We start from the raw sequence: 26,685 nt of genomic DNA, 5'->3' as shown, positions 1-26,685 counted from the left end.
CTGCTTTGGAGGGTGGACTCTATGGCACTATACCATGTGGAGGTCCTTCCCCCCTCTCCCCAAACCCCGCCATCCCACCACCTGCTGGAATAGTATCTGATGTGTCAATGGCACCTCAGCATCCAGATCTAGCAAGGGAAATCTGTGTGTGCAAAAGCAGGCGTGCTCCCATGCGATATGTGGAAATGCACATCCAGATACCCATTTACATTCTGGCATCCAACTGAAATGGCTAGAATTAGGGATGTCAGCCTCTAGGTGGGGCCTGGGGATCTCCCGCAATTACAGCCCAGCTCTAGACTATGGATATCAGTTCCTCCGGAGAAAACGGGTGTTTTGGAGGGTGGACTCTATGACATTGTACCGCACTGAGGTCCCTGTCCTCCGCGGACTCCACCCCCAAATCTCCAGGAGTTTCCCAACCTGGAGCTGGCAACCCTATCCTCCACTGGTGGCGGGGGGGGGGCTAAGAATCCTAGACACGATGTATCTTTGGATACTGATAAAATATATCTTTTTGTCAAGGACTATTTCTTGTGTAGGCCTGGCTTGGGGCCTTCATGTGGATTCCTCAGAATTACAAATGACCGATATCCGTTCCCCTGGACAAAATGGCTGCTTTGGGGGGGGGGGGACCTCTATGGCATTCTATACCAGTGAGGTTCTTTCCCCTCCCCAGGCTGTACCACTACCCCCCATATATAGGGGGTAGTGGCTGTACCCCTAAATCTCCAGGAATTTCCCAGCCCACAGTTGACAACCCAACCCTTCACCTTCAGAAGCTATTGCCACAATAAATTGGCTAGTCATTCAAGTATCACAAAACTCTGCTTCGGCTGCCGCAGTCCAGCTAACCCCTTGGAATGCGTTCCAACTTGTTGTTCAAGTGTGGCCGTGTTAGTCTTCTTTTTTTATTTGGAAAATCCAGCTATACCTTTTGAAGACGAATGTTTCATTTACAAAGCAAAAGCTTCCTTAGGCTGCTGCCCACTTCATCAGATGCTGGCGTCCCTGGCTTGCAGGTAACAATCCCTCTTGCTGCCGCTGGAGTAGGTTATTACCTAAATAAACCTAGTCTAAATAAACTCATACTCCCCTATTCTGAATGTGATGTATTCAGCCCTGTGGTGATCATGAAGTAATGGCAGCTGCTGCCGAAGCGGTGTTTTTAAAAGTCTGCATGGCCTATCAGATCTCCAGCTGCCAGTTATAAAACTTGCTGGGCACCTGTCCCTTCTCTCCTTTAAAAGACACGTTGTGGACACCGGAAAAGGTATTGCTGGGCACCATGGTGCCCATAGTCCCCACACTGGGGATCCCTGGTCTAGGGTCACTATGCAGAGGCGTGGCAAACTAACTCTGTTCATCTCTTCCTTTGAAAACCCTGGGGGGGGGGTCTCCATAAGTCAGCTTCAACTTGAGGGTATTCTCCGCTACCACAAGATCATATTATATAGGGATGGGCACAAACTGAAAAATCCAGGTTTCGTTCAGGGCAGTCCCAAACTAAACCCCGAAACGAACCAGGCAAAAAATGACCAAACTGGTTAGTTCGGATCCCCCTTTCTCTTGGCTCTGGCAAGCATTGGCTAGGAGGAAACAGATGGATCGCCCGGGAAAGGTTAAATGGCTGGCAGACATTTAACCTGTTTGTTTTGCTTCTCCCTGCTTCCAAGCTGAGGGGGAAGCAAAACAGACTGCTGAAATAGCTGCCAGCCATTTAAACCTAACAGCAGGTGGGTGCGCCCATCTGCTGTTAGGTTTAAATGGCCCGAACACCTGAACTGGGCAAAAGTCCAGTCAGTGTTCGGGGCTCCAAACTGGACCATGTTTGTGCCAGATTTGGGCTCGTTACCCGGTTCATGCCCATCCCTAATATTGAGTGCTGATACTTTTATTAAAAGCCTGCAATCCAACGAACAGGAAACTATACAAACATTAGTGGTAGGACGAAACAGAAATGGGTGGGGGGAATGGAACCAGGAGTAGTGGTGCAGACTTCCTCAAACATCCGCCTTTTATTTTTGTGTCGCAAGAAGATTCTGGCATTCCCCTGACTGCAAAGTTTGGCGTGAAGTGTTGGCAGGAAGCGGTCTTTGGGGGTAACTGGAAGACAGAAGGGACTAAGAAAGACATCCAGTCCTAAGAAGCGGCCAGTTGGCTTTTTTCTGTCGGCTTCTTATTCTCTTTCCGACAGTTGACCTGATGCTCAGATGTGAAGACAAAAGCCCCCCTCCCCCCTTCTCTTCTGAGCAGCATGTGGCATTCTCATGCTGTCAGTGTGTGTCACCTGCCAGCCTCCCTCCTGCCAGGCTCCGGTCACAAGAGCTCCTTGTCCTGCTGGAGCCCGGCACCTTTCCCCTCCCTTGTGCTGCAGCGGCACGTGGACCGCTCCGATTCCCCCTCTTCGCCTGGCTCCCCCTTTCCTGTGTGCCGAGTGGAATCCACCCCGGCCTGAACAGCTGCTCAGAGTGACGGATCCACCCTCCCTTATTTTGATGCAAATCTCCTTTGGCATCTTGAAAAGAAGGATTAGCGATGGGGGTCATGTAGGGCAGGGAGCTTCCACTCGCCGTACCCCCTCCCAGCTCCTGAACAGCAAGTTTTTGCTCTCTTTCATTGTGAGCTCTCCAAATCCTCTAGTCTTGGGCAAGCCTCTTTGAATGCCTCCATTGTCCCGACCTGCTGCCGAAAGCAAGCAAGCCTCTCCGCTCGCCGTGTGCGCACTGCGCTTTCTTTTTTTGTCCACCAGGAATCCAGCTAATAACTTAATAGCTTCTCATCTCCCTCTAGAAGGGGGGGGGAGAGGTGCTTTGTTGGGGGTGGCAGAATGCACAGATGGAAGGAGGGAGAGAGCCTACTTATCCACAGCTTGTGCCGATGGGCCTCCGGGATCAGGTGTTTTCCCAGACTAGGAGGCACGTGCATTTATTTTTAAAGAGAAGGCTTTCTTTTGCTCGAAGAGGATTTGATGCACAGTGCGCAGAGAGAGAGAGAGAAGTAGCGGCATCTGCCCTTTCCGTGATGGCTCAGGGGTTATTGAAGCTTTTCGCAGGCACGCGCAGAGTGCCAGCATTCTTGAGTGGCGGCTGGCTGCCATGCATTTGCCCAGCAGCAGTTGGGTTCTCCTCCCTCTCCTAATGGCACGGGGGAGTCTAAACTGCGGGATAATGTTTTTTAATGCACTGCATTCCATTTGTAGTCAGGATGCAACTTAATGAAAACGATTTTGGGTTGTTTTTAATAAATCGAGGCCATGCATTCCAGTTTAAGGTGACTGTAACTTGGGGGGGGGGATGTTTATATGGAGATTCTTCCCGCTTCCAGTTTAGAGTTTTCTCTCTCTTTTTTTAGTCTGCGTTTGTCTTTGAAGCAGTTTGCATTCTGCTTCCCCCCCCCCAAGGCGGTTTACGGGGGAAGGGGGGGAAGGAATCCAATATTAAAGAACAATATCTGTTTACTTTATTTATAGCCATCCTTTCTTAGAAAGCCTCCGGGAGGATTGCAGAATGGGAACAACACTACAGTAAAAATGATCTAGAAAACTTTCTTGGGCATTAAAACGCCCACAGAATGACACTTCTGTGAGAGCCTTCCTGAATTCCTCAGGCAGGTGAGGTGGAGGTGGGGGTGGCATAGCAAAGAATATCTGGTATGAGCAGCTGTTGATCTAACCTGTCTGTAGGATGGTGCCCGCAAAGGCTCTGTAAGGAGCATCGAAGTTATGATTACAGATCAGACAACGGAAGCCTTCCCTCCCGCTTTACAAAATGCAAGTGGCGAAGCATCCCAGTGATTAAGAAAGCCGAAGGGGGTCTGTGGGGCCTAAAAGATGAACAAGCCGGCACTCCTTCTGTGTCTCAAGGGGAGGGGGATGCTGCACAGCGTGCTTCTGCAGAAAAGAACCTTGTTTAGCGTCTGGTACATTCCCATGCTGCTCGCTGAGTGTGCAAAGAAGAGCACAGAGTTCTTTAGGGATCTGTTTCTCCAGAGGCAGGTGTGGTATAGTGGCTAAGAGTGTTGGACTAGGGTCTGGGAGACCCAGGCTCTAATCCCCGCTTGTGCCATGGAAACTCTCTGGGTGACCATTAGCCAGCCGCACCCTCTCAGCCTCACCTGCTTTACCAGGTTGTTGTGAGGCTAAAATAGAAGAAAGGAGAAGAACGTAGGCTGCTTTGGGTCTCCATTGGGGAGGAAGGTGGGGTACAGATGAAGTAAATAAAGGCCTTCCGTTGTCCTAAGTGCCTTAGCCTGGCCTATATGGACTGTACAAGCCATGTACGAAAAATTTGTGAGGAATATCAGTGTTTAGTGTAAGTCTTTAGTGACTTATGGGTTTCTCTGTGGCGTGCATACAAAACCTGGCCCTCTCCCCAGGATGCATTGCAGCATCCACGGCCTCTTCCTGGTAACAGCCTGTGGGAAAATTCCAGGAAGAGCAGCTGTTGAGGGCACTCTCATACCTTCCAATATTTCACAGATGAAAACGGGGACACTGGTGCATGAATGGGTGGGGCGGAATGGGTGGAGTCCGGCAGCCTGGATACCAGCCATTTGGGGACCGCGTTGTGTTTATTGATGTAGCTCTCGGTGAGTCTCTGTGCTCCAGCCACATTCCCAACAACTGTAATATGACCTTCCCCCAAAGGATTCTTTTTTTTAATTTATTTTTTTACTTCTCTGTGCGTGTGCTTGCGAGCCTGGAAGCCATGGTAAGTTCTGGTGACCCCTAGTGGGGCTAGGACATTTCACAGAGGTGGCTTCAATACTACCTGCCTCTGTGTCTCAGCCCTGGTATTCCTTTGGAGTCTCCCTTCCAAGTACTTGCCATGTCGTTCCTGCTTAGCTTCCCAGATCTGATGAGATTGGGCTTGCCTGGGCTATCCAGGTCAGGGCCTTCCTCAAACGATTCTTATTATTAAATATTATTAGATATTATTAGATATTATTAGATATTATTAGATATTATTAGATATTATTAGATATTATTAGATATTATTAGATATTATTAGATATTATTAGATATTATTAGATATTATTAGATATTATTAAATATTGAATGCAATGTTATTCTGTGATTCCTTAGGAAAACATGCCTCAGACTCCTCCCTTTGCCGCGATGTTTGACAGCAGCGGTTACAACCGAAACCTGTACCAGTCGAAAGAGGACAGCTGCGGAGGCTTGTATTACCATGACAACAACTTGCTGTCGGGATCCTTGGAAGCCCTCATCCAGCACTTAGTGCCCACCGTCGATTACTACCCTGATGTAAGTCTTGGCCATTTACAAATTAAATTGGCTTTGGCTGAGCTGAATTGGGCCAGCTCAGCAAGGTGCGCTGTGCATTTTATGGGGAACGGCCTGTCCTGTGGGGACGGTGAATAGCTGCCAGCCATTGCAGTAAGCTGTTTTTCTTGTCAAGCTTGAATTGGGCGCCTCTTAAAAACAAATTTGGCCACCGAGTGCTGTTTGCTGTACTTTTCCATTTTACTAAATCCTTGAGCTGTCCAGCAGTGTTGCAGACTATCAAAGTTTTATTGAGAAAAGCTCACAAAGAGTCATCTTGTGGATTGAGAGGCTAAAAAAAGTCCACTCTCTTCTTTCGTGACCAATTAGTTCAATCTTGTTTTGACTGTGTTTTTGGTATAGTCTAGGCCAGGGGTCATTTCGTAGAAAAAGAGCTGCAAGAGCTCATTAGCATACCTAATAGGCTATTAGCATAATAGCTCATTAGCATATGCCACACCCCCTGACATCACCGCAAGTGATGTCAGAAGAGGAAGCAAAGGGCGCGGGGGGGCGCGGGGGGGAAGCTAAGAGAGAAGGGGTTTAAAGTTTAAACCCCTTCTCTCTAGAGTCGTGCCGCAGTGGCGGCATGATCTTTCCATTATATTCTATGGGGCCAGCTGGGGAATGGAAGGGGAGAGAGAAGGGGTTTAAACTTTAAACCCCTTCTCTCTGGTGCAGTGGTGATGCAATGTTTCCGTTGTATTCTATGGGGCCATAGAGAGAAGGAGCTTGGGAGCGGAGAGCTGGCTTGCTGCCACCGCCATTTGTGCCTGCTCCTACGCTGTCAGAGCGGTGCTCCGGTGCGCTCCGGCTCCAAATGACCCCTGGTCTAGGCCAGGGTTCTTCAAGATGGTGTCCTCCACCAAGTGTTTTTGGAAAGTGGGTAGGGCCAAGGCATTTTTTTGCCCAGCAGGGCTTCTGATTGGTCATTTTGGTTGTGCAGATTTTTAAAAAAATGTTGCTTCAGCAGCAAGTGCTCCCACAACACAAAGATCTTCACTCTGTGACTGAAGGTAAACTTTGTGTTCATGTTAAAATGCACCCTTTTAAACAGTGCTTCTGTCTGAAGTGCTAAGAGTTACTGTTAGAGTTATGTGTGACCTCACTCTCTGAGATATTGTAGTTGGCTCCACCTCTTGTTGTGGCAGCCATTTTGTGGTTGTGACAGCCATCCATTGTCAGAATTCCAAAGGTGCCCACAGGTTGGGGACTCTTGGTCTATCCCCTTAATTAGTAAAGTTGAGGCTGTCTCACAGACAGCAGTATCAGTTAATGGGATAACTCCAGTAGTATCTGGTCATGGGTGTGGTGGTGTTCATTTTCCAAAATTGGGGCTGCATATGAGCACCTGTGGTGGGAGAAATGTTCTTCCATGTGCAACCGTGGTTAGAACCACAGGGCATTTGTATTCCTTGTGGTAAATTCTGGTGGGGATCACGTAAATAACCACTTACAGGGGGTTTTGAGTGGAAAGATGGACTAAAAATATGCTACATGAACAAATGGATTTTCAAATGACTAGCTGGTGGCTGATTGTGCCGCAGGGGGCTACGTTAGGTATGGTGACTTTTGGTCCCTTCAAACTCTTGATTATCATAGATGGTTTAGAGAGGCTTTGAACGGAAGTTAAAACAAGACTGGTGGCATACCGTGTGTGTTAATGATGGTTAGGGGGGAAAGAAATGGTTCATGAGTGAAAAAGGTTAAGGTCGCATCATACAAGGCCACTTTGTATGTGGCAGTTTGAGTCTCACCGGAGTTCTTCTAGTTTCACGTTGAAATTCCTGAGATGTTTTGCATAGGAGAATTAACCTTCCAGAGTCATGTAAAGCTGACTTTGGGTTGAGATTACACATACCGGTTCTGTGTAGGAAAACCACATGTGCCTAAATTCACAGAATTAGCATTGCTGTCAGATGGCCATCTAGCCTCTGTTTAAAAACCGCCAAAGAAGGAGAGCCCACCACCTCCCGAGGAAGCCTGTTCCACTGAGGAACTGCTCTAACTGTCAGGAAGTTCTTCCTAATGTTTAGCTGAAAATTCTTTTGATTTAATTTCATCTTTGGTTCCGGTCCAACTATCTGGGGCAACAGAAAACAGCTCTGTGTCATCCTCTATATGACAGCCCTTCAAGTACTTGAAGATGGGTATCATATCACCTATCAGTCGTCTCCTCTCCAGACTAGACACACCCAGCTCCTTCGACCTTTCCTCACAGGACTTGGTCTCCAGACCCCTCACCATCTTCATTGCCCTCCTTTGGACACGTTCTAACTTGTCTATATCCTTCTCAAATTGTGGTGCCCAAAACTGAACACAATACTCTAGGTGAGGTCTAACCAGAGCAGATTAATGCGGTACCATCACTTCACGTGATCTGTATACTATACTTCTGTTGATACAACACAAAATGGCATTTGCCTTTTTAGCTACCGCATCACACCATTGACTCATGTTCACTAAGACCCCTAGATCCTTTTTGCACATACTACTGCCAAGACAAGTCTCTCCCATCCTAGAACTATGCGTTTGATTTTCCCTACCTAAATGCAGAACTTTACATTTATCCCCATTGACATTCTTTTTATTTGTTTTAGCCCAGTTTTGCAGCCTGTCAACATCATCCTGTATCCGGACTTTGTTTTCTACCGTATTTGCTACCCCTTCCAATTTAATATCATCTGCAAATTTAATAAGCCTTCTCACTATTCCTTCATCCAAATCATTTATGAAGATGTTGAACAAAACAGGACCCAGGACAGATCCTTGAGGCACTCCACTTGTCACAAGCACTCTTTGGGTGCGATCTGTCAACCAGTTACTGATCCACCTAACTGTCCTAGTATCCAAATCTCATTTTACAAACTTGTCAACGAGAAAGTTATGTGGAACCTTACTAAAATCAAGATAACCTATGTCTACAGCGTTCCCTGATCCAGCAAGGTAGTAACTTTCTCAAAAAAAGATATAAGGTTAGTTGCTGCCTCTCACTGAGTAACAGGTTTATGCATTGTTTGCAGATTATTTACATGTGGCTTTCTTACACAGAACTTGTGAAAATGCCACACATGCCAGGGTTTCTAGTGTCCTGATTCTGCATGCGTTCAGCCACAGTGATTCTCACTTTTCAGAATGGGGTGTCCACGTGTGACCAATTTCTTGTTTGATCTGAGTTGCATGTCTTCAGTAACATGCTGAGCAATCAAAGGTGCGAGATTCCTTAACATGAATATTGTGTATGTGGCTCCTTGAAGATTAACTATTCAACTGACCTTGATTTGCAGTCGCTTCAGATTTTTCCATGCCATGTTTTTGGATGCTCTGTAATAGGCCCAATGACACACTGGTCAAGAACTCACATGGGAACAGCTAACTCTTAAAGCCATGTGGAATTTTCCGTCCTGTGATTGGCTGGCTGATAGTCAAAGTTTATTCGGGTTTAACAGCCCATAGGCCATACACTATAAAACAAAGTTTATCACGTCCACAATATAGCTTTTGCAGAGGCTACTCAGAAGTAATCTTGATCTTGAAGTATTATGAATGGCCGAGTACTTCAGTAGCCATTTTTAAAGAGATCTCTCTCCAGCTGTTGCATATTTTGGACAGTAGAAAAAGGACAATGAATCAACCACTACCAAAGGGCAGTCACAAAAGCTGTGGGTGTCTTATAGAAACAGCTCTTCCTCTGGGCTGTTGGCAGCGCATTGCTGTCAGAGTCCCACAACACACAGGCTCAACAATGTTCCTTTCAGAAGGATCAAGTTTATTGAGTGCAGTAGAAGCAGGTCATCTTTGCGTACAGTTTCTGTGTAAAGGCTAACCCCACAGGTGGGAAGGGGGAAGATATACTGCGTTTGAAGCGAGACCCTCTGATGGGAGCAAGCCAGTCAGAGGTGCAAGCCTTGCACGCTCAAAGTAAGGACTACAAGTTCCCAGGGAAGCGAAAGCGGGAAGCATCAAGGTCAGGCTAACAGATAAGTCCGAGGGAGAAAATGCAAGTTAACATTCCAGGACAATAAGATGATCACTCCAGCAGCTCCCTACCCCCATCAACCATGGCAGCATAGCTGACAATTGCAACGTTTGATCATACGCTGTAATGCACTGCCTCAATTTTGGAACTGGCAGCAAATTGGGTACAGTTCTTAATTCCCAGATGGAGCAGGGAATGTGCCTCTGGCATTTAATTCCTCCAGTTTTTGAATCACGAAACAAAACTGCTGGCTGATAGCAAGATTACGACAAAACTGTGTGCCAGGGTGGAGCGGAAATGACTATACCGGCTTGTCCTGTAATGTATGTTTGGTGGGATAGATTTGAAACATTTGGCATAATGATTCCAAGTACACTGGGGAGATCCATTAGCAGGAGCCAGTGGGTGGGCGACCGAGTTGCTTTCTCCTGGGTCAGCCTACTGTGGGGCTTGAATTCCCCCCCCCCCCCGCTGCTGTGGAAATTGGCAGGGTGGCCTTCAGCTCATCACTGTCTCTCAGCCAAGACTACCTCGCAAGGTGGTTGTTGTGAGGGTAAGGTGGAGGAAAGAATGGGACAATAAGCCACTTTGGGTACATTTTCTGGAGATAAGCAGGATATAAATAAGGGTAGTGGACATCACATTAAGATTTGAACATGGGTTTCCAGGAGCAAATCCATACTCATATCTGACAAAGGGGGTGCTTTCAGACACCCCCTAAATAACACACTTTCAACCCACTTTCAGGCCGCTTTGCAACTGGATTTTGCTGGGCGAAATGGCGAAGTCCACTTGCAAACAGTCGCTGAAGTGGGTTGAAACTGCATTATTTAGCATCTGTGGAAGCGGTGAGGTTTTGGCTCTTGAAAGCTGATCCCCTGAAACTCCTGCTGGTCTCTAAGGGGCTACTGAACTCAAATCTAGCTGTTCTACTGCAAACCAGCTATTCTCTGAATCCATACTCACCCGTGAAAAGTCACTTAGCAACAGCCGAGTGGCAGTTAATGAGTTACAAACTGCTGCCTTGCTGTCTAGCCAGGAAATAAAAACAAGCAAAATTGGACATTTCGTTTAGGTACATCTTTTCAAGATAAAGTCAAAGTTTTTGTCCACTTTGGTAGAAGTTTGGGATGGTAGATTGGCACCAAAGAATCGGTTCTTCCATCTCTGTTACGTTCTTCTAATCTGGGATTCTGTATTCCTGGCACTGACCAGAAAGGGGCTTGATGCCATGATACAGAAGCAGCACATCCCCTTGGCAAGAAGATCCCTGGCCTCATTTATCTGGAAGCAACTTCCATCGCATTTCATTTAAAGAGGTGGGGTTGTCCCTCTAAGGTCGGATCAAAACAGGGCTCGAGGAAGCCAAAGTGTTTGCCAAAGTAATGACAAACACTTCTGCCTTCTCTGAGCCCTCTTCCAAGTTTTGAATGACTCGGGAAGAGTAATCCTCCTGTGCACTTTCCCATTCCTCTCTCCCACTTATTTTGTAGCCGTGGCACTGGCCATTATGGCTAGTGGGTAGAATTGCCAGCTCTGGGTTGGGGAATTCCTGGAGATTTTGGGGGGAAGGGACAGAGGCTGAGGAGGAGAGGGATCTAAGCAGGGTGTAATGCCTCAGAGTCCACCCTCCAAAGCAGCCATTTTCTCCAGGGAGATCTCCAGGTGCCACCTGGAGGTTGGCAAAGCTGCTGGTTGGAAAGTAGAAAGTTTGTCTTTCCTCCATCCTTTTCTAAACACACCCCCCCCCCAATCTCCTCGTCTCTTTCCAAGTGCTTTGGATATCGTTGAGCAAGAGTCTGCAGTATGCCCGGGGTACCCTGGGAAATGTAGTCCCTGGGATGCCCCGCTTGAGAGGAAGAACCAGAAAAGCTCTGTCTGTCTTCCCTTGTCCATTGGCTTGCTTGGCCAGCGGCCACCTGCCAATGTTGTATCCATAAGGTGAGGCAGGAAGGGGGTTCTTCTCTGGCTTGAATATGTAGCCGGGGAGAAATTCAGGGCTGTGCTGTCCCCTTTCATATCGAAGGGGGAACATTATGAGCTGCCAGCTACTCGTGCTCTGAGCAAAAGGGAGCAGGCGGTCTGGCTGCCTCTCTCATTTCAGCAGAACTTTACTTTCAGATAAACGTCACACGGCAGCAAATCTTTCGTGGAGCATTATGCACTCATATTTCTTTTATGGAAAAGGTGAACATGCAGTGGGATCCAGAAGCTCAAGAACACGGGTGCCTCTGCTTCTCACTGCATGCGGGGTCACCTGCTTCTTGGTCTCTTCTGTGCAGCTCAGAGATCCCCCGGGAGAGCATTCATGTGGTTTTTAAAAAAATAATCCTAGATCTGTCAACTCAAAGAAAAAGTGGTACCCAGCTTGAGTGAACGGCACTCCTCCACTTCTCTTCCTAGTCACCTGGAGTCGATTTCTGAGCAAACCTAAGGAGAAGGATAGGAGAATAGGTAGTCGATCAAAGTCTGGAAGGAAAAACCCCAATGGAGATTCAAAGTGGCTTACATTCTTCTTCTTTCTCCTGTTTTATCCTCACAACAACCCTGTGAGGTAGGTTAGGCCGAGACAGAGCGACTGGCCCAAGGTCACACAGCGGCTTCCATGGCACGAGTGGGGATTCAAATCTGGGTCTCCCAGGTCCCTGTCTGACTCGCTAACTGCTACACTGCACTGGCTCCCTAGAAGCCCCCCACAGAATCCAGAGCCGAGCCGAGAGTCCATTAACCACGACGTTCCAAGTACTCGGCAAGGGGAGGAGTTTTCAAACCACACACCTTGGCAGATCCCGGGAAGTGAATTCTTGCACACTCGTAAGACGAAATCGGCGGCAACCTCTCTGCCCTGGCGGCTCTCCAGCCTTGCCTAACTAGGGCGCGGTATCCAAACAGAGGCGTTGCAGTGTTCCCTCTAAGCTGCGTTAGCGTGAGTTCACTCAGTTTTTTAGCCTCCAGCTCACGCGTTTTTGTCTCAGCTCAGGAAGGATGGCTCCAGCGCAAACTAATTGATGCAGCAGGCAAATCGCTCACTCACAACTTTGATGCCAGTCGCTCACAAAGGGTTTTTGCTCAGTAGACGCCACAGCTTAGAGGGAGCACTGGGAGCCATTAAGTTTTGAACGCTTACCTCTGCAGCAGAGGGGCCATCTCCCGGAATGCCACAACCAGTTGCTGCACTAAAGGATGGGCACACTGTAGGTTTTGAACAGTGAGCAGAATCTTAATTTGTGTCTCCCTTTCCCTGCAGAGAACCTACATATTCACCTTTCTGCTTAGCTCCCGGCTCTTTGTGCACCCGTACGAGCTGATGGCGAAAGTTTGCCAGCTGTGCATCGAGCAGCAGAGGCTTGCGGAGCCGGCGGCGGATAAAGTAAGTGGGCCGGCTAATAAATGTAATTGAGTGTTGCACCAAGCTTGATTTACGAGAATGAGAGAGAGAGAAGACGAAACCGCTGGGAATTGTGCTCAGCCAGAACCTTGGCCCACGACCGCAGAGGAGAACTTTCATCTCCCCACGCTATCCGCTTGCACCGTTGACTGAGGTTCCCCGTTGCCTCCCACATTGCAGCAGGTCTTCTTGGGGCTTCTGCACAACGTCGTCATCTGGCCGTGCCCCTCTCTGGATTTGCCCTGGTTTTGCTGCAGCTTTTCCAAAACCTGCTCCAGTGCCATCTTTCCCTTTAAAAAAAATTGTACCCAACGCTAGTTTGGGGGAAGTGTGGCTGGAAAGGTGCAGATTTCCACACCTCCCTGGTGCCACTCCCCCTACCTTCTATTTCCTTCCCATCATTGAGATAGATCAGGATGGGTAGCTGTGTTAGTCTGTGGCAACAGAAAAGTGCAAGAGTCCAGTGGCACCTTAAAGACTAACCCATTTTGTGGCAGGGTATGAGCTTTCGTGAGTCGCTGCTCACTTCAGGTATCTGAAGAAGTGAGCAGTGACTCACAAAAGCTCATACCCTGCCACAAATTTTGTTAGTCTTTAAGGTGCCACGGAACTCTTGTTCTTTTCTACTTTCTGTCACTAGTGGGCTTTCTCCCAATTTTTTTTAACCATCAGTAGTAGGTATATTGACCGTATCAGGATGGCCCAGGCAAGCCCAATCTTATCAGATCTCAGAAGCTAAGTGGGCTCGGCACTGGTTCATACTTGTATAGGAGACCACCAAAGTCCGTGGCTGCTATGCAGAGGCAGGCAAAGGCAAACCACCTCTGTTAGTCTCTTGCCTTGAAAACCCTACAGGGTTGCCATAAGTCGGCTGTGACTTGACGCCACTTTCCACCACCAGTAGATATATTGCTGTAGCATTAAAACACTGTGCAGACTCCTGCCCACTAGAGGTGGGAGGGAGGATGGCAAGTAAGTGGATTAAAAAAAAATCGGTGCAGAATAATGTGAATCATCAAGGGATGTCCCAGCTTGTGTGAACCAGCTTTTGGAGGTGAGAAGGTCGCCCTTTCCAGTCCACACCCTTTAGAGCAGATAAATCCACAAGTTCTTCGTTTATTCCTGTTTTGTCAAGGCTGTAGCCTAATTCTTGGAAGGCCCCATCTCAAATGGTCCTAGTGCCAAGATTGTCAAACTTAGACTTTCCTAAACTGCTGTCAAACCTCTGGGTAAATCAGTTCCCAACAACATTCACTTTGAAGGATACGTTTATTGAGACATCGATAGGATCCAGCCTGTACATTGGCTGTGTTCTGAGTGTAAAGGCGCGAAAGCAATAGATATACAGTGTTCAAGCGAGGGCCCTAAAAGGTTCAGAACCAATCACCCCACGGGATTTCGCCCACCAGATGTAACTGCCATCCATCCCCCTCTTAGTGCCATCCCCGCAACATGTAAGACAAAAGCCAGCATAGAAAGATGCGGCTCAAGGCCACTAAAACTTCTCAGGAAAGATAAGATGCCTGGCACATCAAAGCCCTCGGAAGTGAAAGTGTTTTGGCTCTGCATTTCTCCACTCCCCTCTTCCCAGTTACTGTGGCGAACCAGCTGTAAAATGCAAAATGAACAGCGAGTTTGACAACTGCAGGAAACAATATTTAAATGCACAACATGGCCACTTCAAAACGCAGCCTCGTATTGAGGATGTGCTGAGCAGACCATCTGTTCTCGTTACTCTCTTGACCCTGGCATTCCAGCATCTTGAGGCTATACGGGAGATGATGCATCCTAGAATGAGATGATCTGTCCACCCACGAGGAGAGTGGTATTCAGCAAAGTCATGGGAGCAGAGGTCATTTCGGGAGGGAACGCGAGGTACGGGGGGCAGGGCACATGATGAAGCCCCGCCCCCTGCTTCCGGCCGCCCCGCTTCCGGCCCTCATTCAGCCAGGAGGAGGCAGGAGAAGAGGGAGGGTAAGTTGCTTCCTCCCTGCCTTTCCCCACCCCTGCCTGCCTGGGGCCAGGGAGGGCCTTCGCGGGGCTTCCTTGCACTCCCGCCGGCCTTGCAGGTCCACCGCCGGGCCCCTCATGGGGCTCGGCAGTGGAGATGCAAGGCTGGCGGTGGCAGCCGGGACCGTTGGGGGCAGGGTGTGTGGCCTTATGACACATTTCCGGTGATGTCAGGGGGTGTGGCCTTATGACACACTTCCGGAGATATCAGGGGGTGTGGCATATGCTAATGAGTTATGCTAATGAGTTCCCCTAGCTCTTTTTCTACGAAATGACCCCTGCATGGGAGCCTGTCCCAGATCTGAAGTGTGCAGGCACATGAAAGCTTGTACCCAGAATGAAGCTTTGTCGGCCTTAAAGGTGCCCCTGGACTCAAACTTTGTTCCAGAGTCTCCTTGTTAGCTGGAGGCTATGGACGATCACCCCTTCGTATGGTCATCTCTGCCCCACAATCCATTTTTAAGTGATTGTCAGCCACCTAGCAGTTGTGGGCATGTGGTCTAGTGTACACCCATTGAGGGTGTGTAATGTTTATACATGTGCATGGTGCAAGAGCCCTGACCTGGGCGGCCCAGGTTGTCCTGATCTCATCGGATATCAGAAGCTAAGCAGGGGGTTGGCCCTGGTTAGTACTGGGTTGGGAGCAATGGTCCCTCTAATTCTTTTTCCCCCTACTGAGCGGAGCAGTTCACATCCTGAGCAGAATAGAACGGCTATGTAGAGATGTAAAATTTCCGGAAATTTTGAAGCTCGGGAAAAAAACCGTTTTTTTTCCGGGGGGAAATGGAAATTTTCGGAAAAATTGAAAAAATGCTACATTGGCATTTCTTTTGTTTTTTCTAGACTGAAAGTCATTCTGTTACTTTAGGAACCTAAAATATGACTATGGACATTTTTACTTGGCATGAAATTATCACAACTAGCATGTTAAAAATATAGTGTATCCAAACAATTATTACAAACAGAATACCCACCCACATGCAAAACCAAAACTGAAACCTTTTTCTTTTCTTGTGACAATAGCACCTCCTAAAGGAAGAAATGCATCTTGTTCTTGCATTGGAGAGTTCAGTTTGTAACCTAGGACTTGCTTGTCCTCCGTGCACAGAAATTAGATCAATCTGACACCATACATATTTTTTTAGAAATGATTTGGAAAATATTTGAACACCTTGTCTTAAAATATTTTATTCATCATGTTAAAATAAAACGATTTTTTTTCTTTTTTCAATTTTTCCAATTTTTCGGAAAAAAACAAAAAGGCTTCAGGAAAAAAACGTTTTTTTGCCCGGCCTTCACATCTCTACGGCTGTGCTCTCAAGACGGGCAACGGGCAGTGTCTGGCTCCAGACTGCTGCTGAGCGGCACTTCCTGTGTTCATGAGCAGCCTCCTCACCCACACAGCTTAGAGGGAACACTGGCTGAGAGACCCCCAAGGAAGTCCAGGGTCGCTACGCAGAAGCAGGCAGTGGCAAAACTACCTCTGAATGTCTCTTGCCTTAAAAGCCCTTTGGGGTTCCCATAAATTGGCCACGATTCGGCGGCGCTTTCCTCCACCACCACCATCATCCCGCAATGACTTTGACATTTGGAGGTTCACCGTGCTGCTTTGATAACAGTTTCTTTCCCTCCCTTCTCCAGAATCGGTTACGGAAAATCGCCCCCAAAATTCTGCAGCTGTTGACGGAGTGGACGGAGACGTTTCCCTACGATTTCCGAGACGAGCGAATGATGAGGAATTTAAAAGAACTGACCCATCGGATAGCCAGTGGAGATGAGGTGAGTCTCTTGGATGGGCGTGAATGATTTTGTTGGGTTTCAGTCTGTTTCCTTGAATCGTTTGCATACATGTTGCCAGATGCTCTCTCTCGATCTCCGTGCACATGTGTGGACGCTAATACCAGAAGACAGCAAGAGATTTCCCACCCCCCATTCTCCCAGTGCCAGTGCAGGTGAAATAACCAATGCAGGTGAAGTAGCATCAGCTGTAATAGCTCTTGTGAAGACGCCCACTCCAAATGTCACTTCTGCCTTGCATGTACTAGGAGGCCTTAGATAAGTTATAATCTCATAGGACCCCCCTCCAAAATACAAGAGTATTAAGTTAATTGGCCTACTTAACAGGAGTGTTGTAAAGAGTGCAATATGAGGGTTAACATTGGCCTACTTTACAGGGGTGTTGTAAGGAGTGCAACAAGGTATGCGTTCACATATATTTATTTATGTTCTGCTTTTCTCCCCAATGGGGGACCCAAAGCAGCTCCAAAGATTGTTCTGTCCTCCTCCATTTTATCTTCGCAACAACAATCCTCTGAGGTAGGTTAGCCTGAGAGAGCGGGTCTGGCCCAAGATCACCCAGTGAGCTTCTACAGCAGAGTGGGGATTTTAACGGAGGTCTCCCAGAATCCTAGTCTGATGCGACACCCTATCGCCTGTGGCATGTCAGTGTTCAGGTAGTGTGTGTGTGTGTGTGTGTGTGTGAAAGCACACTCTGTAGTCGCTGGGGAGAAGTAGTATGAATTGTCTTATAATTTCAAGGACGATTTATTTGTATTGTTCCAGGAGCTGATCCTAGGAAAATAGATTTGCATCTTAATCAGTAGGGTTGCCAACTCCGTGTTGGGAGATTCCTGGAGACTGTGGGGTTTGGGGATAGGGTTGCCAGCTCCAGGTTGGGAATTACCTGGAGATTTTGGGGGTGGAGCCTGAGGCGGGAAGGGTTTGGGACAAACGGTCATAGAGCCCAACTTCCAAAGCGGCCATTTTCTCCAGGTAAACTGTCATCTGGAGATCAGTTGTGATAGTGGGAGATCGAGGGAAGGCAGGCTGGCCGGCCTTCTGGGGGCGCTGCCAGTCATTCCTTGGCCCCACCCAGAAGGGAGCTGCGTGGTGAACGTGAGTGGGTTGGTTTGAGCTTCGTTGCATTCCGTTCTCAGGTGATAGTAGGAGATCTCCAGCCACCATCTGGAGGTTGGCAACCCAATTTGAGGAGGGGAGGGCCGTCAGCAGGGCATAATACTATAGAGTCCGCCCTCTAAAAAGCAGCCATTTTCCCCAGGGGAACTGATCTCTGTAGTCTGGAGACCAGCTGGAATTCTGGGGTATCTCCAGGCCCTGCCTGGATGTTGGCAACCCTACCTATAAGAGTGGAGCATGCCCCTGACTTTATTCTCAGAGGTGGGAGAGCCTTTGGTATAAAAAGTGTCTGAGATGCTGCCCTCTCAGGGCACAAGATGCCTTTCTCAGTCGATGCGCTTTTGAGTTCCCTTTGCAAGATCACATACTTGATGCCTTTTGTGTGTCTTATTTTTTCCCTTTTCTTTTTTGCTGGGCGCTCTCTTCCTGCACCCCCCGGATTTCTGTTCTCCTTCTTCGATCCGCTTCTGGCATTCCTTTCGACCTTCTGTCCCGCCCTCCCCAGCCCAGCTGCCTGGTTCTCCTTCAGCCCCTCCACCTGTTCGCCAGCTGGTGCCTGTCAGATAGCCTGAGGAAACGCAAAGGCTTCGCTATGTCAGTCGCTTATTAAGCTGGGCTTTATATCCTGCCCTATTCATGGGGCCCGGGGTGGGTTATGCCCATTCAGAAGCATATGCTTTTTTATTGTCCCTGAAGGCCCCATGGAGTAAAAGACCAGCTGTTCCTTCTTTTTTGAGGAAGGGAAGGCATGCCGAGTAAAGGGAAAATATTGTTGAGGGGAACTGTGAACCGCCCTGGCCAACATGTCCTGAGAGATACCCTTCAATGTACCTAGATCCCTCTACAGTGGGGCTTAGTGGCAGGGGTTTAGATGTATTTTTTTGATAAAAGCTTACTTGAGGGGAAGAATTTTGCTTTTTAAACTTGAGTTTCTGTGTCCTGGAAAAACCATGGACTGATTTTTCTGGGAGATTACCTCACAAATAGATAATAGCCTGGGAAATCCTTCCCACAAGTGTTCAGGACACTGTAAAACAAGTTATTCTGCTGGGAAGAGCTTTACCTGTTTGGGGGGCCTGGGGACATGAGGCGTTGGTTTAGACCAGTGATACTCAGTGGCTTAGGAGCCACAGGTGGTTCTTCAGCATGCCACCTGTGGCTCTTCTGAGCAGCGCGCTCCCCCAGTTTGGCACTTGCCTGATGAGCCTTAGGGTCGGCAGGTGGTTCCTGCCTTGAAACGGTGTGTGGAACTGATGGGCAGTATGTTCAAGACAGACAAAAGGAAATACTACTTTATGCAGAGAGTGATTAAAATGTGGAATTTGCTGCCGGACAATGTAGTGATGGCCACAGGAGTAAACACCTTTAAAAGGGGATTAGATAGATTCATGGAGGATAGATCTATCAGTGGCTACCAGCCATGGTGACGGAGGGGACCCTCCACATTCAGAGGCACTCAACCTCTGAATCCCATAGCCAGGTGGCCACATCAGGGGAAGGCCTCGGCCTCCGTGCCCTGTGGTTGGCACTCCAGAGGAACTGTTTGGCTACTGTGTGAGACAGGATGCTGGACTAGATGAACCATTGGTCTTTTCCAACAGGGCTGTTCTCATGTTTCTGTGTTCTTATGGTTGGAGGGCAGATAAGTTGCAGGCCTCCCTGAAGCACAGGCCTCATGCCAGGGATGGACATGAACACGGCTCTTTTGGTTGATGGTAATTGCGAATATGGCTGTCCGTGAGCTGCGGAGTGAGTACCACGACTGTAGACCATTGGTCTGTCTACCGTACCCTGAGTGACAGCTTCTCTCCATGGTCTCTCTGCCGCTTAAAACGTCAGAGTACTTTTTTCGAGAGCCGCTTCAGGACATGTTCAAATGGCAACAGCCACTTTGGTAAGCGGGAGCTGGCCAGAGAAGTGTTGTCCGCTTCGGGACCCGTTCCGGGCCTCTCAGGGCTCAGCCCTAGTACTACGGTCGATCTCTACGAGTGACCCAATAAAAAGAAGACAAAAATGTTCAGATACGAATTCTCATTCATGCATGCAAATTTATACATCATTGCCATGAGGAGAAATGCAGCTCACAACTCTGTCAGGGGGGCAGCAAGCGAAGCTCAGCTGCTTGAGTGACAACGTGTCACTCGAATATTGTCAGAAAGTTTCTTCAGGAAAAGATTTAAAAAACAGTTCAGCTTCTAGTACTGTTCCTGAGCATTCTGGAGGAGAGATCTCAGGAGAGAAGACCGAGAAAGAGGACATCTGGCCTCTCTGCTGGTACACACAGGACTGTCTCTGGGGAAATGTCAGAGGACATGAAATTGGATGCCCTGGCATGGATGATGGCACAGGCTAGCCCAGTCTTGGTAGCTAAGCAGGGTTGGTGCTGGTTTGTACTTGGATGGGAGACCTCCAAGGAAGTCCACGGTTACTGCGCAGAGGAAAACCACCTTTGATCGTCTCTTGCCTGGAAAGCCCTGCAGCTAGGACCAATGTTCCCTCTAAGCTGTGGAGTCTTGTGAGCAAAACTTCTACTTTGTGAGCTACTGGCATTAAAGCTGGGAGCGGGCGATTCGGCTTCTGCATAAATTAGTTTGCTCTGGAGCCATCCTTCCTGAGGTGAGACAAAAATGTATGAGCTGGAGGCTAAAAAACTGTGAGCTAGCTCACACTGACTCAGCTTAGAGGGAACACTGGCTAGGACGTGAAAGCACTTTCCACCACCATCGTGAAATGTGATTAGGGTTACCAGCCCGCCCCACACACACCCCGGGCCACTGTTGGGGTGTGTGTGCGGGGGAGTAGGGTTGCCAGCTCCAGGTTGGGAAAGTCCTGGAGATTTGGGGATGGAGCCTGGGGAGGACAGGGGCCTCAGTGGGGTACAGTGCCATCGCACCCACCCTCCAATCACCTGCTTTCTCCAGGGGACCTCATCTTTGGAGTCTGGAGGCTGGCATCCCTAAATGTGGTAGAGCAGTGCAGAGACGAAAGGCCAAGGGAACTGGGTTAGAAGGGGAGAGGCCAAGTGCCGTTCAGAGAGAGGGGATGGATGTCGCCCAGGCCTTCTCCCTCTTCCCACACCCCCTCATCACCTGTTTTACCAACCGAGAGAGCAGCCCAAAGGCTTCCACGCCCCTGCTACGCTTTACAGTCGGGTGGGGGAAAGAACTCTGATCGCTTATCAGTGATCTCTTTGATTGCATTTGAAAAAGAAACCGCTCGGGCAAGCCAACGTTGCAATATAGTGCTGGGCCTCGTAAATTATGAGTTATATTGGCTAGTAACTCTCTTGGAAGGATAAAAGGCAGACTCTGGTGACCTTGCTTCTGATGTGCTGCATTGCAGATCCGCACACCAGCATTGCGGAGCCCAAGATACCCACCAAGTTTTCTTTCTTAGGTTCAGGCTCCTTGTTTCTGCTCCAAGTGGCTGAACATCCACCATTTTCATTGCCGTTCACTCTGTTCGTAATGTAATCCTAGGTTTCCTGGTGTGGTAGGGTGATGAAGCCCCCTGAATGCTCCCGACTAGCCCTGATCTCATTAGAGCATGGAAGCTAAGCAGGCTCGGCTGTGGGCTCTTTTTGTAGCAGGAACGCCTTTGCATATTAAGCGACACACCCCTAATGTAGCCAATCCTCCAAGAGTTTACAGAGCTCTTATTACAGGGGCTACTGTAAACTCTTGGGGGACTGGCTACATTCGGGGTGTGTCGCCTAATATGCAAGGAAGAGGGATGTTGCTATGCAGAGGCAGGCAGTGGAAAACCGCCTCTGCTCATCTCTTATCTGGGATGCCTCATGGATGCAGTTAGTTACCATGGATTGGTTGTGGCTTCACAGCACACAATTGTTATTAAGATGATGGACCTGAGGTAGGGGTGCCAGGTCTGGGTTGGGAAATCCTAGAGATTTTGGGGGGGGTGGAGCCTGGGGAGGGGCGGGACCGCAGCAGGGTGCAATGCCATAGAGTCCAATCTCCAAAGCAGCTGTTTTCTCCAGGGGAACTGATCTGGGTCGACTGGAGATCAACTGGAATAGCGGGAGATCTCCAAGCGCCACCTGGAGGGTGTCAGCCCGAACCTGAGGCCATCCCATAATAAGTGCCGTATTGGAAACTAGGTGAAGGTTGAGCCAAGTTGACTCTTGACGCTCCTCGGAACATTGTAGCTCTTACACTTCTGGAGCTTAACTTTCTGGGCGGCTTGGCCTACTTTTTTTTGTTGTTTTGAAACCTGTAAAACCATTTTAGATAGGCCTAAAAATGTAATGCAGAAATGGGAAAAATATGTTTGCAAATGCAGGTCAGCTGGGTATGCCTGTCGGGGAGTGCAGACTGGATGAATCTGAAATTCCTCTGTGCAGAAGTTGTCCGTCTCATCAAAAAATCCGTTGGAAAGGAACAGTGTTCTGTGAAGCTTGGGGGGAATTTCCCTTCCCCCTGCGATGGAACAATTCTGGGATTTTTAATCCTCTCCCCGGTGGCTATGTATAGGCAAATAATATGCTAAATCTCAACTTCCTTGTTTGTATGATAATACAGCTGCAGTTTTACTAAAACTATGTTCTTTGTTTCCAGTCTCCTTGCTTTTTGTTTTTCCAATCTGTTTATCTGATAGGTGTTCTACACACAATGCAGAGGCAAACTGGGGTTTGCCATAAAGCATACACTTATCAGGGAAGCTGCATCCAATCACAATTCCCCACCAAGTGTTATTTGCATATGTGTGCATGTGTTGATCGTACTCACCTATCCTGTTTTTTAATGTGTGTATCAAAAGATGTGCTGTGCCTCTGCCTAATTTAGATGCACAGCACCTGTTTACAAAGGCAAAATTTTGCTTTTACCTACCTGGAGATCGAGAAGATGAGCTATAAAACAAAATCAGTAGTGCGATAATAGATGATCTCTGTGCATGTTTTATGTACAGCTGCCTTGCACCGACCGTTCATTGGGGCCAGACTTAACTTGGCATGGCGACAGTCTGTTGGATTTCTCAGAGAGGCCTCTGCAGCCTGTTTTGCCTTATACCGTTGTTCTTTATATCTCTGTGTTGCAATCATGACTAAAAGTCATCTCTCCATTATGGTGTCCTGAGTTGTCACACAGTCCCTTCGTATTCTGCAGAAAAACCTTGAGCCAGCCCTTTAAACCAGAAGGTTAAAAGGGAAAAAAAATCACAAGTAACTCACTAGCTGCCTACCCCTTGGTATCTCCTCTCCCCTCCTGTCACGGGCAGTGGCTAGAAAGGTTCTCTGATGGCTGCCACCACTCTGGTATGGGTCTAGGGTTGCCAAGTGTGAATTCAGCCACAGCGGGGGATTCCCTTACTCCCAGCTGGCGGCTGGAGCGCGCGCACCGCATCCACGTTGCCCGGAAGTGACGCGGGCACGCTGGGGGCGGGGCCACGACCATCCGAGGGAGAACCATAGAGGGAAAATGAGCACAGTAAAGGTAGGTAAACCAGCAAAATAAGAAATCCTAACACGCCTTGACTATACTGCCCCTAGCCTTCTCTAGGTATATTGTCTCAAGCTGACTCGCCCCTTGTGGATGAGGGATCCCTCCTTCTGCAGCAGCCTCACCAGCTCCGCTCCCTGAGAGAGACCACCTTCCCACTTTGGTAGGGTTGCCAGGTCTGGGTTGGAAAAGACCTGGAGACTTTGGGGGTGGATCCGGGAGAGGGAGGGGCCTCAGCATGGTCCAATGCCATAGAGTCCCTCCTTCAAAGCAGCCATTTTCTCCAGGGGAGTTGATCTCTGTCAGCTGGAGATCAGTTGTAAAAGCAGGAGATCCCCAGGCCCCACCTGGAGGCTGGCAACCTTACACTTTGGGCAAGGCCTTTTATTCCTTCTTCCCAGGCACCACCCTCTACTACTCCTCTGCTGGTGTAAGTTTTCTCTCCAAACCCCCTCTTAGTCAATCACAGGCCCAAAGGGTGACCTGGGAAATGTAAGCCCTGATAGCTACTCTAGTACAGGCTTCCCTGGAGCCGCTAGGCCTCCCTAGACTCTGTAGGCCTTGCTACTATCGGCCTGGGATCATGACACTCCTCTAAAAATAATTCTTTGTTTCAGCTCAGGGAGGACCCTTCAGCTAAGTTCTGTTGTGCGATGCCCTATATGCTCACTGTGTATCATGGCTTTTTGGTTGGTATTAGCCCATGTCCTGGGAGATTAACCAGTAACCACACAACCCCATGCTGATATGACTTTGAGGAAGAGGTTGAACCAAAGGAAGAGGGGGAATTAACGTCTGTGGCTTTTACTGGGGAAAAATAGAGTGTGTTTTCTCCTTTTGGCTTTTGCAGCTTTAATTTCTGTGTTTGGTTTTGTTTGTTTTTTATAAGAGCACTGTTTCCATTAGGTTTTGCTTGGCAGCTCAAGCAGACAAAAAGTTCAAAAGTTGATGCCCAATTTAGATTGAACTCTCAGACTGCTGTGACCACAAAGCTTTGTTGATGCTAGTTATGACATAATTTTGTTGGGGCTGCGATTGGTTCTTTCGCCTTACAGATTTCACATCGACTGTGGGAAAGAGAATTTTGCGGGGCAGATATTCTGCCAGCAGATCAATGAAGGCAACTGGGGTTCTTCTTCCCAGTTGCATGAACTGACATTGGAGCGATGTCCAGAACACTACATAGATGCTAAATGTTTGTTATTGTCTCTGTTTTTGGCAGATGTACCGGAAAAATGTACAGCAGGTCACCCAAAGCCTCATTCGGAAGCTGGCCTCGCTCAGCCAGTACGAAGAAGTGCTTGCAAAGATCAATGCCAGCTCGACGGACAGACTGACGGTGCTGAAGACCAAACCCCAGGCCATCCAGCGGGACATCGTCACGGTCTGCAGTGACCCCTACATGCTGGCTCAGCAGTTGACCCACATAGAGCTGGTGAGTAAAGTTGCTCTCATTCCTTCCCACTCCCTCACAACTGACTCACTTAATTCATTTATACCTCTCCTTTCTCCCCAGTGGGGACCCAATGCGACTTACACCATTTTCCTCTCCTCCATTTTATCCTCACAATGACCCTGCGAGGTAGGTTAGTCTGAGGGAGGTGTGACTGGCCCAGTGTCTCCCGGTGAGCTCCCATGGCAGAAATGGGGATTCAAACCGGGGTCTTCCAGATACTAGTCCGATACTCGTAACTAGGGATGGACATGAACCAGCTCATGAACAAAGGTTTCTGATTAATTTTGGCTGGTTCGTGGTTTGGGAAGCAATATTTGTGAACTGAAGAGCTGCCACAAACATCCATGAATTTTAAGCCAGTTCGTGACAGTTTGTGATGGCGTCATGAAAAACTGCTGAGCAGTGGGGAGTCGAAAGCAGGGAGTTAAATGGCTCCAAGCCATTTAAACCCCTGCTTTTGGCTCCCTGCCGCTCAGCTGTTTGGTTTAAATGGCTCAGAGCCATTTAAACACCTGCTTTCTGCTCCCTGCGAAAAGCAGCAGTGAGCAGAAAACAAGGGTCACAAACCGGTATGAACTGACTCAGTTCACAAACCAACCTCCACTTACATTGGACCGCAGGAATTTGTCCAAGCGTTTGTACGGAAGGATCCCCTGGACAACGATAAGGTGAACAGCAGGGGTTTGTGGGAAAACGCTAACGCACGTGTTGGTTTCCAGTTAATCAGTTGAATTGTGTAGCCGTGTTGGTCTGCAGTAGGACAGCCATGGCTCGAAACTGACATCACCTTAGAGACCAGCAAGATTTCCAGGGTCTAAGCTTTTGAGAGTCCGAGCTCTCTCTGTCAGATATGTTTGACTCTTGAAGACTGATACTCTGGAACTCTTGTTCATCTTTAAGGTGTGGCTGGACTTGGATCTTGCACAGATTTTAAAGTAACACCACTTGGCTGGAAAGGAATGAACATGTCAGACTACGTGGGCTCTACTTACAAAGGAAGCTAAATAGAAAGGGGGACAGGAAGCCGCTGCTAGGGATCTAGGGCTTGTTAAGAATTACAGTTCCATAATAATTAAGTGCCGTGCGGTTTTAACTGACTTTTGGTTGACCCCTCATGGGGTTTTCAAGGCAACGGAGCAGAGGTGCCTTCGTTTGCACAGCAACCCTAACTTGTCTCCCACCCAAATACTAACCCTGGCTGAACCTGCTTCACTCCCATATGAAGATGCAGTGTAGAAGGAAAGATGCACAGAACAGGGGTCACTGCGGGGGGGTGTGGGGGGGAGATATTTGTGAATTTCCTGCATTGTGCAGGGGGTTGGACTAGATGACCCTGGAGGATCCCTTCCAAGTCTATGATTTTATGAAAACACAGTTGTGTGGATACCAGTCTCTGCCTCCAGTGGCAGTAGATGGGCTCTAGGCGCCTTCCTCCAGGCTTCGCACCAGGTTCTGCATTAGGAATAGTGTTCCCAACCTCCAGGTGACACCTGGTGTTCCCCTGGCAATAGAACTGGCCTCCAGACTAACGAGATCAGTTTCCCTTAGAGGAAATGTCGGTTTCGTTGAGTGAACTCTGCGGCACCACATCCCTGCTGAGATCCCTTCCCTCCCCAAGGTCCACTCTCCCCAGCACTCCCCCAAATCTCCAGAAATTAAGGAAGCGGAAGTTGTCATTCCTAAGTAGAAGCCAGTGTTGCACAGGGGGGAATGTGGCCACAGGGTGTCTACCCTAAGGAGTCTCAATGCAGCTTACAATCACTTTCTCTTCCTCTCCCCACAACAGGCACCTTGTGAGGTAGGTGGGCCGAGAGAGTTCCAAGAGAACTGTGACTGGCCCAAGGTCACCCAGCAGGCTTCCCATGGAGGAGTGAGGCATCAGACCTGGCTCTCCAGATCAGAGTCCGCCACTCTTAACCGCTACACCACACTGGGGGATGGCTTGTTTCAACCCCAAGGCGAACAAACTAGCTGGGCCGTGAACACAAACAGCAGCTTTGTGAGATGAAGTATTAGCTAGCGAAACCTTCCACTTCAGAGTACAACTGAGCCTCCTCTAAGGGACGCTTTGGAGCATCAAGTTGACTCCATGGCACGGCTACAGGGTTAGAACATTTCCCCCTTCCCTGGAAACAGGGCCTAGGGAATTTTAACACCTTGTCATTTTCATCTCACTTCACAGAGCTGCTACGG

At 48.5% G+C, this 26,685-nt stretch overlaps 1 protein-coding gene across 1 annotated transcript in view; it reads left to right on the top strand.

Moving 5' to 3' along the window:
* The window catches only part of LOC107120254 (ras-GEF domain-containing family member 1B-like), a 54,497-nt gene that overhangs the window by 13,658 nt on the left and 14,154 nt on the right, over positions 1 to 26,685 (top strand). Inside the window, 6 exon segments of the mRNA XM_015422906.1 lie at positions 5,087 to 5,269; positions 12,514 to 12,636; positions 16,306 to 16,443; positions 24,259 to 24,475; positions 25,078 to 25,160; positions 26,675 to 26,685. The exon segment at positions 26,675 to 26,685 is cut by the window's right edge and continues 16 nt beyond it. Of these exon segments, the coding sequence (XP_015278392.1) occupies positions 5,093 to 5,269; positions 12,514 to 12,636; positions 16,306 to 16,443; positions 24,259 to 24,475; positions 25,078 to 25,160; positions 26,675 to 26,685 (749 nt within the window). The 5' untranslated portion in view covers positions 5,087 to 5,092.

The sequence above is a fragment of the Gekko japonicus genome, unplaced genomic scaffold, assembly GCF_001447785.1.
Source record: "Gekko japonicus isolate JY-2015 unplaced genomic scaffold, Gekko_japonicus_V1.1 scaffold1274, whole genome shotgun sequence".
NCBI classification, from domain to species: domain Eukaryota; kingdom Metazoa; phylum Chordata; class Lepidosauria; order Squamata; family Gekkonidae; genus Gekko; species Gekko japonicus.
The sequence above is the reverse complement of the archived record's forward strand: the minus strand, read 5'-3'. Positions and strand labels throughout refer to the sequence as shown.